At 43.0% G+C, this 12,356-nt stretch overlaps 1 protein-coding gene across 1 annotated transcript in view; it reads left to right on the forward strand.

Moving 5' to 3' along the window:
* The first annotated feature begins 7,544 nt into the window (after positions 1-7,544).
* olfm3a (olfactomedin 3a) overlaps positions 7,545-12,356 on the forward strand; it is a 29,311-nt gene continuing 24,499 nt past the window's right edge. The window contains exon 1 of the mRNA XM_049566117.1: positions 7,545-7,845. Coding sequence (XP_049422074.1) covers positions 7,720-7,845 — 126 coding nt within the window. The 5' untranslated portion in view covers positions 7,545-7,719. The remainder of the gene's footprint in view (positions 7,846-12,356) is intronic.

Here is a 12,356-nt window from a genome sequence, read left to right on the forward strand (position 1 = left end):
ATTTGTATATTATTATGTCGCAGATATGTTGAAACTAGGGCCTTGAAGTGATTAAAAACATTAGTCTAATTAATCAAGTGAATTTTGGCAGATGTGTCATAAAGCTGCAGGATTTTGGACACACCACCTGTCCTCTACCACCGAAACTGGTCTGCAATCTAAGCCCAGTCTCACTCCAGAGTCGTGCAAATCTGGCGCTTGAGCAGTGACTTGCGGCATCTGTAAGCAATGCAAAAAGACGTCCGTTAATGTTGGCATGATATGCGGCCGGTTGCTGTTATAGTTTAATGGTGCCGGGCAGTGTCAGGGGTGAACATGGCGAGACAAGGACAAAAGTTAAGGTGGTGAAAGTGCGACTGTGGCGGGCAGGGGTGGTTGTGTATGAGTCCACCAAACACGGACTTTCACCCAAGAGAGCGGTGCTCGCATCCCCTAAGATTCTTCCTAAACCCAGCCACATGCTTTTGTTGCCTAAACATAACTATGTGTGTTTGTTGTTGAAAAGAAAAATGTCATTTCACGGTGTTGTATCGACGTAGTGCCTTTATTTTGAAAGAGACTGTACGTAAATTTTAAATTTCCTGTGAAAACAGAAGTGTATTTTGAAAGAAGACAATGTATATAACAGGCAGAGCTTGACATGGCGTCCCAGAAGGTCAACAGCCAACGCACCCAGGGTACCTTGCATGTCATATTTGGATGAGTAAATTCCATGACCAAGCGTCAATATGTGACAAGGTCAGAGTGAGAATGTGTTGGCAATCCATTTTGCAAGTTAGTCGGTCACAGATAGACTTACTCAGCTTGAATGCGAGGTCGAGTGTGGCTTGACGAGGCTGACAGCTAGCGCTAGCATCATATGCTACGCTGGCTCAGACCTCCGGGTTTGGTGCTAAATGTTTAACGTTGAGGTGATATTTCAGGCTTGCATTACTCCAGTGAATGAAAATGTATTACCCTGGCAATTGCAGAGAATGGCGCCCCTATCAACAGTTCCATCTGGATGTTTTTCAATTGTAAATGTTCCATTTACGGGGCCAAGCAGCGCCGTCTCGTCTGCCTCCATCATGTGACAAAGCCGCCATGGCCCTCAGTGATGCACCAGGTCAAAGGGCACCACGAGGTGTGATTAATCAGCGTTAATTTTTTTAAACTTATTTTTTCTGTGATTAATTAATTGAAATAAACAGCCCTATAGTTGAAACATAAAGTGTTTGTTTGTTGGTCTGGAACAGTGGTCATCTGTAGTGCGGCCTCTCGTCTCAACCATCCCCTCCTCCTGATGACAAGTCAGCTCTTATACAAGTAATCAGAACTACCTCACTTTAGAAATGTTTATGTGATGCTTGTGAAATGTACAAATGTAATGTAGCCGTGTTTTGCAGAAATGTACAATAACTGTCAGCTGAGCTTAAATACACAGCCTTGTGCAAACATTTCAACATGTGTGCAGAGGCTCCGGTGTCGTGTGTAACTCTTGTTAAATAATTGATACATGACACATCTCGGTTCTATTATAATTTTCAGGCAGTCTTTCATGGATCCATAAGAGGCTGATAGCTCTTGAGGATACCTGAAAAGAGGCAGATGAGACAGAAAGAGAGAGAGAGTGAGAGTCTGACCTGTTTCGAGGTTGAAGAGAGCAGAGATGAGATGGAGGCTTTCAATTAGCAAAACAAATAGCGCCATCCAATAAATGGACCCTAATGGAGTGGTGAATAACGCAGAGGCATTATACACAGATATATATTAACAGCATTACACATAACAAACAGCAGAACTTGCACTTTTCAAACATGATCATCTGAAAGAATATAGAAATAAGCCCATTGGTCTGCTCCAGTAGAAGGTCTGTTTAATTTTAATTACTCCAACTTAACCATCTGAACTAGCTCTATTAAAACCTGCTCCATTAAGACTCCATTATGCTGGTGTGAACGGGCATTGCATCACTCCTGGACTGTGTTTTTTCCTCCTCATCTGCTGTATGGATTTAATTCCTTTTTATAATTTCATCCAAAAACTAGAGGTCACACTTGTCTAATTAACATGCACACACAGCTGTAAGCCTGTTTCTTTTTCAGTGTCAAAGTTTCCTCTTCAAACAAATGGGTCTGCGAATGGCTCTGTAGAGCTCATTGGTAAGCAGTGCTCAAAGTGGTGTATTGAAAAGCAGTTTCATTCCCTGTTGCTTTAAACTATGACAGGAGATTTGTTCTATCTGCTGTGGAGGGAACACTGTGTTGCAGTCTGCACACAGCATGCCACCTAAAACAGCAGACTGCTCAAAAACACACCAGATAAACTGCACGGATGAATAAGAAAATGCAGAAAACTCTCCTGTTAATTAAAGTGTTCAGAAACAACATGTCCCCCCACCTACTGCACGTAAAGGCTGAGTGGATGCTACTCATGGAGAAGGTTTCCCTGAGTTATGAGGGCTCCCAGTATCACATGCTCACAGAGTACAGTAAAAGAAAGCTTGGTTGCCACTTCAGTTTGCTACTCCCACACCAGCTTTGAGTATTTGTGAGTGCAACCAGACAGCAGTTGAGTGTTCCCGGTGAAAACTCAGTATTTCTACAGAACAATTTCTCCAACAAACCTCTGCTAGACAGCTTACATTTCTCCTACTCACCTTTTCTATTCTTCACTTTGCTCCTCTGCAGCGAGTTAGTACAGCTGCTGCTGGATACCCACCATAACCTCAGTCCATGATCAGCCCCCTTCGCTCCTTGGTAGCTGAAGCCCTGACGGAAATGCTGAAGTTAGCATGTAGCTATCTATGAACGACTAGGTTTAAAGGGACAGTGGTTAAGATTAGGTTAGGGGTCATGGGAGGAGTTACATCTCGTTTCTTATAATGTGATGACGTTTGCATGTGCAAAATTATCAATAACCCTACCTTCATATAACAAGCACTACAAAGCTGCCAGGGTAACCGAAAAACGCATTAAGCTGAGATGTGGGGCACTGACGTAATGGTTCACAAACAAAGACAGATCCACAATCTATGATAAATTCTGTGTATCTGTCACTGGTAGTGGGTTAGCTGTTTATTAAAGGCAGGTTTTATTGCAGATTTGACCAAATATAGTAAAATCTCCCCCAAAGACACTAAAATTTTTTTTTTTTCTTTGCTGAAGTTACAAAAATATTTTAGTGTGGTGGATATTACTGCGGGCAGCACGGTGGTGTGGTGGTTAGCACTCTCGCCTCACAGCAAGAGGGTTGCCGGTTCGATCCCTTCTGTGCGGAGTTTGCATGTTCTCCCCGTGTCAGCGTGGGTTCTCTCCGGGCACTCCGGCTTCCTCCCACAGTCCAAAGACAAGCAGACTGGGGGACTAGGTTAATTGGTAACTCTAAATTGTCCATAGGTGTGAATGTGAGCGTGAATGGTTGTCTGTCTCTATGTGTCAGCCCTGCGATAGTCTGGCGACCTGTCCAGGGTGTACCCTGCCTCTCGCCCGATGTCAGCTGGGATAGGCTCCAGCCCCCCCATGACCCTCAAGAGGATGAAGCGGTTAGAAGATGAATGAATGAATGAATGAATGAATGAATATTACTGCTCTAAACAAAGAATTTTCCTAGTTGACCAAAAGTCGTCATTTAGGGCCATTAGTTGACTAGTTGCCTGCATGTTTACGATATTAATTTAAAGGGCCAGTGTGTAATATTTGGCATGGTTTATTGTCAAATCTGAATCTGAATATTCTACCCACTAATATGTTTATATAAGTGTATAATGGCTATAAAATAAAATTTGTTTGGTTTTCGTAGCCTTATAATTATGCTTTTATAAATATATATAGCAAGGGCCTTGCTTTAGAGAGGTCGCCATCTTGCACCACCATGTATGTACGGCAGACCGAGTGGACAATCCAGCCAGCCAGAGAACGCATTTCGCGTGTATAAATAAACCAACAAAGACAGCGGAAGGAAGGAAGGAAGGAGGAGGAAGCAGCAGAGAGTGTTAGTAGTTTGTCGATAGAGAGTAGTGAAAAGTTTTTTTAGTTATAAAGTTTGCGAATGGACCACACTTACCACGCAACAGGAGAGAATGAACCTGAACCGTCATCTGCGAGGAAAAGAAGATGCAACTTTTCCTCCTGATGATATATCTCCCCAACGATGGTAGCACCGAATCCCATTCTGTGCAGCAAAATGGGAGCGGAGGATTCAGCCTCTCTTCTCACCCGCTCACTATCCAAGTTCCTCATCTGTATGCTCCGGCTCAAACAGGTATGGCTCTGAGTCTGTGTCCGCTACAAGAAACTCTTCAAAATCGCGTTCAAAGTCGTCCATTGCAGCTACTATAGTCCGGAGATATCGCTAGGCTAAATAAACAGCTGAGCTCTGTTTACCGGCTACGCTGTCAGTCAGTGTGCGGGCTGGAGATTGGTGGAGCAGAGAGGGGAGGGGGTCCCCACTCAGTATGGTAAACGATTATGTGTGTATTAAGTGTGTGTGTTACGCCAGAAGAGTCAGAGTTTGGGACGGAGTCTTTTACCCCCTGGAGTGTTACCGGAGTTTTTGGAGTGCTCAAATAAACTGGCCTTTTTCCCGAACGCTCCTCTGGTCTCCTGCTCGTGAGGGATTCATTACAATATCGTAACATGGTTTAGATTTCTAAATAAACATTCACCTCGTCGCTAGATAGACCTACTCCTGAAAAACTCATGTCTGCGCAAGGCTTTTTGTCCCTACGAGGCCACCATCATTTACCCGACGGGAGGGGTGAGCGAGTCAGCCCTGCAATCTAGAATTTGACCACTGATGTCACTGTTTTCAACGGTTTTCAACCCATTTTACACACTGGCCCTTTAATAATTAAATTATTTATTTTGGGCGGGGCGGAGGTGTGAGAAAGAATAGTCTCAGTAACATTGTTAACACTGTGCTACATTACAGAGAAATACAAAACCGTACTAATGAACCTTCATTAATATAGGCCTATATTTTATCTACAAGTGCACGTCACACACTGAGCGAGCCACCTGTTAATGACGCTGTGGGCTAATGGGCATGTAGCTACTTCCATGTTTCACATGATACGTCATGTTTGTAGTCAACCAATGAAGATGAGTTTACATATCACCTTGGGTTCGTCCTTCACCTTCTCAAAATGATCCCACACTAGCCTGCTAGCCAGGCTAGCCTTAACTAGCCTGTGGAATAACCGCAGGTACCAGCCCTGGAAATGAACCTGACTCCTGTCTGACTGCTGAGCGTGGACACTTCCTGTGTCTGTTCTTTCAAATTAAAGTCTCACATGGTCAAGTCATATTGGTTTTGATTTATTTTAACAAAGGCGCAGTTCTGATTAGAGTTTCACTTTTTTTTCTGCAAACAGGCAACCAATGCAATTTTGCAGACTAATGACCTTTCTGGTCGACGGTTAGGGGGCAGTCCTAGTAATAAATACATTAAATATAAAGCTAATAATGTAGTTTTTTTTTGTGGGCTCAGGGAAAGCTTGCCTATGGCGCTGAATGTGTTAGGTCCAGCACTGCTCCTCTACACAATTTCATACTGAATGTATGTTTTAAAAAAGTGTTTGAATGACTTGAGCTGTATTGAAAGAAAGAAAGACGGATCTTTTTTTAGAAAATATTTTGACATCGTTAAGAAAAATCTGTCTGTTGCCTATTCAACATAACAAAGAGCCTTCAGCAGAAATAGCAGCTCTGTGAGGTTTTACTTTAATAGCGATCTAGTCAATAAGTTTTGAGATGTTTCACTAAAAGCCAAAAATCTTAGCCTGCTGGTGGTGCTAGAGGAAAGGTCAGGGGATCACTGAAGTCTGTAGGATGTATTGTCTGGGGGATTATTTTTGCATTGACAGAATTGTTTTGATGTGCATTCTTGGAAATGTGCTGCATACAACACGTGGAGCTGTATATTATTACCTCCACCAAGAAGGTTTGTTTGTCAGCAAAGTTACGGAAAAATTACTGGCCTGATTTCCGTGACACTTGTTGGAAGGGTGTAGCATGGGCCAAGGAAGAACCCATTATATTCTGAAGTGGATCTGAAGATACACAAATTATTTTTCACTTTTGTTAACAGGGCAGTCGGCCTTAGCGGAGGTTTCTCTAGTTTAAGATGTATTTAGATTCAGAGCTGGTAAAAGTTTCTAATTTGATTTAATCTATTATCTCTCCACATCAGCAGTCTGTGTTAGAAGGCGCTCAGAGTATCCAAGCCAACAAGAACACATGGATGACCCTGGTGACCAACAAAACAATCCTCCAGTATGCATTTCTACTGATTCTCACGAGCCAATGTTCTCACGAGGATGTACCACCCAGAAAAAAGAACACACAAAGCTATACTGACCTTTCTGCTTTTAACGAACTGAGAGTTGCTGCTGTGACAATGCACAACAGACTCAGAGCCTTGAAAACAGACCTTGAAAAGCAGAGCAGGGTGTGGAGAGATTCTTCTTCATGACACTAGACAAGAGCCCCCAGAGCAAAGTGTCACACAGCTGATGACCAGATTATCAAGACTTCAACCGACTATGACTGCCAGCAGCACTGCGTCTCATGGCATTGTCCCGCTGCTTTTGTAGAGGCAGCATCTTCACACTGTAGCCTGCACTGGCATCTCATCTCCCACACTGCTGCTCCGCTGATGAATAGTTTCATGAATATCTCAGGCATGAGATATTCATGAAACTATATGAAGGTAACCACAGATGTGTGCAGAAACCCCCTCCCCCCTCCTCCCCGTCGGCCTCGTAAATAAAAACCTCTCAGCTCTCCCTCCGAATGAGAGTCATAAAAAAACAGGCTCCCTCGATTGCTTCCCTCTCCTTCCCACGGAAATGTGAGGAATCTTAGTCTTATCGGTGATGGGTTTTTGTTGCTGCTACACCTGTTTCACGTCTCTGTTTTTTACTGATGACCTTGAAGGTTAGTGTATTGTATACAAGCGTGAAGTGGGGAAAACACATCCATGAAACACACCTGCTCCAAAGCTCTGCCAGCACAGTTACTGATAGACACCATTAGGTTAGTGAAGGCCAGTTTGTATGATAGCGCCAGGTCATGTGTGCAACTATTTGTTCATGGACACACACTCAAAAAGAGACAATATTCCTTGTTTTAAAGGAAGGCAGCCCATTAATCCCTCACAATACAAGCCTGTTCCTTTGTGTAAGTGTGTGTTACGATCACTGACACTGACATCCGTGCATGGCAATTTGAGTGGAAACTAAATGTCAGACTGTCACAAGGAGGTAGATTTTGGCAGGATCTTGAGTGCATGGTGAAAGTAAGAGGCACAGGAGTCAGCAAGAGCACATCATTTTTCTGTCCCCTTGGAGGACAAATAGGTAACATCTGAAGGTGAATATGAAGGTCATCAAAATCCTGATAACCTGATACACACAGTGCCATGGCATTAAAGCAATGAGATAGATAGATAGATAGATAGATAGATAGATACCCCCCTCCCTCCCCCAAAAGCCATCAAGTGATGTCACATCCTTGGTGCGCCTCCCCTGCAGTCTGCTGGAACTGAAACATTTGAATATTTCCCCCCTCGCTCAAAACTTTTTTCCTCGGCACTGCCTTCAGTCGGAGCACCGGGGGGAACGGTGGGTGTGATGCCGGTGAACGTGTGCTCCCTGCGCCGCTGTCGGAGCGCTCTGTCCGTGCCTCGCCAGCAGTAGAGACGCGCTGAGGTGAGCAGGAGGGAAAAAGGGAGCTCTATATGTTAAAGGACTGCACCTTGGAGAAAAGTGGCTGCTGCTGCCCGGAGCCCGTAACCATGCGGGTCCTGTTGAGCGTCCTGTACCCCGTCCTCTCCCTCACCATCTTCGGATTATACCCCTCCATGGTGAGTTTCTGATTTTAAAATAATTTTCTAATCGCTTGTGTCATATCAGAGCCTTGCTGTGATTATTGCTGATTATTAACAGCTATGATATGTTTTTATTTGGGGACATAAAGGCTGTAGTTTTCACACAGTATCACCCCGGTACGTGGCAGTTTGTTTAACGGAGGCTGTCACGCCAAACTTCACTTAAAAGTCGCACAATTTAACATTGCCTTATTCTGCAACACCAATGTAAGTCTGGCTAGAGAGGATTTTGGAGCTTTACAAATCCAAAGCATGCACCACACTTCGGTGTATGTTTACTGCACCTGGCTGCACTTATTCCCATAATAATAGCAATAATTTAAAACTATAAATAACCAGATTTTGTCTGCAGCGCGCATCCACAAAGCAGGGCTGAAACAAGTAGTGTGAATCATTTGTTAAACTTAAGACTTATTTAAGAAGCAATGTGAGTTATGTGTACAAATAGACCCTATGCATTCGTGTAGGCATCTGCGTGCAGGTTTATGAAGCTGGCACATTTTCTGTGTAGTTTTGCGCACCATATTTCTAAGTAAAAATGTACAATAAGCAGAACATCGAGGCAGCATCTTTGTTTTCTCTGAATAATAATGCGTTAATTTTATGTGCCAAAATTGAGTTCATGCTGAAACACAATTCATTTTGTGACTGATCACCCTTTATTTTTTCACCCACTTGTGGATCTTATTTTGTTTGCAAGATAAATGGGTTTGGCGTGGCAGTCATGCAGCATAAGATTGTTTTTAATACACGGCAATGCTTAAGACTTAAAGATGCTTCAATTTGTGCCGTATAGCTGATAGATCCGCAGGAGCATGTCCCAGTGGCGTAACCTATTCATCCCCCACCCAGGACTGTCTCCCTTCTGTCTAAATTTAATACTGCGTTCATGCCTCTGTCAGTATTTGCTTTATCTAACACTTAAGTTAATGTGTGGGGGGAATAGAATCGCATGTGCAGTGATTTGTAGTTTTGTAATAAGGGAAAGATTGAATGACCGTGACTGAAGCTGACAAGTCCGCTCAAAGTCGCTTATGATTAATGGAGAGATCAATATGTTGCTCATGGTCTCCTGGTGGTGGTGAGGGTGTGGAGCTGTCCACTCTGTGGTGCTGAAACTTCACACACAGGCTCTGTGTGGCTCTGCAGCGACACACACACACACACACACACACACACACGAGAGGGGAAACATCATTTTGCATGCAGTTGTCTAAACGTGCCTGAGCAGGGCACAGTCAGTGCAGATATGCTTTATATGAAGGGCTGACATCCTTGATCCTCTACTAGTCCTGAAACAATAAGGCAATTAATAGAAAATTAATTAATAAATGCAGAAATGCCAAATCTATGTAGTTACAGGTCCTCTAATGTGAAGACTTGCTGCTTTTTCTGTTTCATATGTTTTCAAACAGTGGTGCACCCAGCACATTTGGTGCCTGAGGCAAATTTCCCCTGGCGCCCCCAGCAACCCCCCCTCATCTTATATTTATAATAAACAAGAACAGCTAATAAGCAAATGATACAAAAATATCAAACAATAACAAAATACAGTTTGTTTTAATTTTTTTCCAGCCTAAATGGCTTTTTGCTTTTTCATTTTCTCTTACTCTAATGCTCTCCACACACACATCAGTGCTCCAGCATGTTCTGTTGTAGCATAAACAAGACTTAAAATAAGAGAGGCTCAGACATGGAGGTGCATATTTGAGGGTTCACTCGCCTGTTGTGTTTCCTGTCCCTCAAACACTAATTTCCTGTTATTCAGACAACCAGCTCGGAGAACAGTTGCTTCTCCTCACATAACCAAATTTGGCCTGAATTAGCACCAGATCATTTAGCTGAAGTCACGTCAGAATAATACATTTATGCCAGGGTTGCGTACACTATAGTTCCAGCTGTGATGATCAGGTGAACTGTACAGCCACGACTAGAGATGGTACTTTGAGTCTTAAGTTGGATACCTTCACTTTATAGGCTAAGCAGTTCAGTGAAAAGGTAATTGATACATCAACCAGCAATTAAAAATAATTGTCACAGTGCTATGCATCCCTGGTCCACAGGTTTTTACTTATTGCGTTGACAGAGAGCTCTGGATATCTACTGTGTGTCACTGCACATTTGGCGCCCTAGGCAAGTTTCCCCTGGTGCCCCCAACAACCCCCCCTCTCATCTCGTATTTGTGACAAACAAGAACGGCTAATGAGCTATCAAAAAATATCAAACAATAACCAAATACAGTTTGTGTGAATTTGCAAATTCCATCTTCTTTTTCTTCACCCCAAACAGCTTTTGCTTTTTTATTTTCTCTTACTCTACCGCTCTCCACACACACACACACACACACACACACACACACACACACACACACACACACACACACACACACACACGTCACTCCAACACCCATCAATGCTCCAGCATGTTCCAACTGTGATGATCATTCACTTATGAACACATAAGGTGAACTGCATTGCCATGACTAGAGGTGGTACTTTAAGTCTTAAGTTTTTACACAGAAAAGCAGTTGGATACCTTCACTATATAGGCTAAGCGGTTCAGTGAAAAGGTAATTGACACATCAACCAGCAATAAAAATAATCATCGCAGCGCTATGCATCCCTGGTCCACAGGTTCTTAGTCATTGCATTAACAGAGAGCTCTGGATATCTACTCCATGACATTGTCTTTATACTTTATAAATATATTTCTGCAGTGCTACCCCTGGTTACCTCTGATGACTATCATTCAGTTCAGTTTCTATCTTTCATCTGTTTTTGATTAAATCAATGAATACACCACTGCTGTTGAGGAATATGAGATATTGCGGGAGCGAGAGCTGCATGCAAATCGCCAGCGCGGCCCTAAAGGCCTTTCTGCTTCGGTGTTTAAAAACGATCTGGAAAGGCAAACCTTTTATAGTATTACACTATGCTGGAAATTGTGAAGCTGTCACTCAGGCTGTCAGACCCTGTACACAAGGCTTTGTTCATTATGGAGAGGGGTGGCAGCCTCCACAGTGCCTCTTGGCATTTACGTTTATGTGTCAGTGCTGGGTTTTGTTTTTTTCCCCACAGGTTCAGTGTAGCAACTGTAAAGGAACCTATTACAACCCAGATTCATTCTGGATAAACTGGCTGAAGCGAGGGCTACTGCTGTGGAGTCCCCTTTTATTGTGGTGTGGCATGATCCTGGCAGATACTACCTCTGCAATGTACACAACGGATCCCCAAGGAGCCTTTGTGAGGAAATGAAATATTTGCATAGTTTAGTTTTCCCTTATGGTCTGTGCCAGCCGGGTAATTACACAGTGACTGCTAACAGCACTGTGTTACTCTCATCATGATCAAAATGATGACTGGAATTTGTGTTTTATGATTACACATTATATTCCGCACCTGGAGGACATATCGATCGGGGGAGGAAGAGGGACTTAATAGACTCCGGGAGTCTGACGTCAAACCAATTCAATTGCCCACTTAAAATTCACTGGATGTATCCTCCCGTAGTCGTCACAGCTAATGGCTAAAAATCAATTTTGAGATTTTAGGTTGAATTGCATTGATTTTATGTAAGTTATATTTCATGTCTTTCATTCTACCTTTTTTTTTTATAATCTGCTAATGCCAGACATAAACAGGCTACGATTCTTCTGCAGTACATCCAGCATCACAGTACTGTACCTACAGTATGCTTATTCTGGCTCCATTTGAAATTCAGTTTCAGTTTTTGGCAGTCATGACACAACATTTGCAGCTGAATGTGTTTTTAAAGATGAAATTCAACAGCAGATAAGAGGACTTAATGTGTTGCAGCTATGCTAAAACTGGCTTTTGTGCTTAATAGTGCCATGCTGTTCCCTGGGATGTGAGGTAATCTGGTTAGTAACAGCCATCAGGTGCCTCACAAACCTTAATTCTTCTTAATATGTTTGCACCTTAGTGGATAAACAACAAATGATGTGCATGGCTGCGCTGAACAAAACTAGCTTAACTGTGAATAATGTGGATGTTCGGGAGCAGTTTCTCTCGGGAGTTTAGTTACAACACCAGTGGGATGACGCTTTGTGCAGACACTTGCCCTTTGTGCTCGCCACTGTGAGTAGGTGGAAGGCACGCGTACACACAGACCAACATGCAGTCACACTCACACACGAAAGTCTAATCCACTTGTAATGTAAATTCCAGCTTTGCCTGTTTAGTGAGTTATAGTTTTCAGCTTCTGTTGAAAGGTTTCAGGTTTTGATCACACATGAAAAAAAATAGGTTCTGAAATATGATCACAGCTGCAAAGGTTGGGGAAATCCTGCAGAGAAAATGTTACTTCCTCTCACTGATATGACGTCCTGTTGATCGTTAATCGCATGAAGCACAGAGAGGCATTCTTTGAAGTGATTGTGTATTGTAGAGCTGAAGGGGTCGTCTGCCAGCAGCTGATGTTGTTTCTGCCTGTTTGAAAACCTTTTTCAGCTTACATTAGCATTTATG

This window comes from Epinephelus fuscoguttatus, linkage group LG21 (assembly GCF_011397635.1).
Source record: "Epinephelus fuscoguttatus linkage group LG21, E.fuscoguttatus.final_Chr_v1".
NCBI classification, from domain to species: Eukaryota; Metazoa; Chordata; class Actinopteri; order Perciformes; family Serranidae; genus Epinephelus; species Epinephelus fuscoguttatus.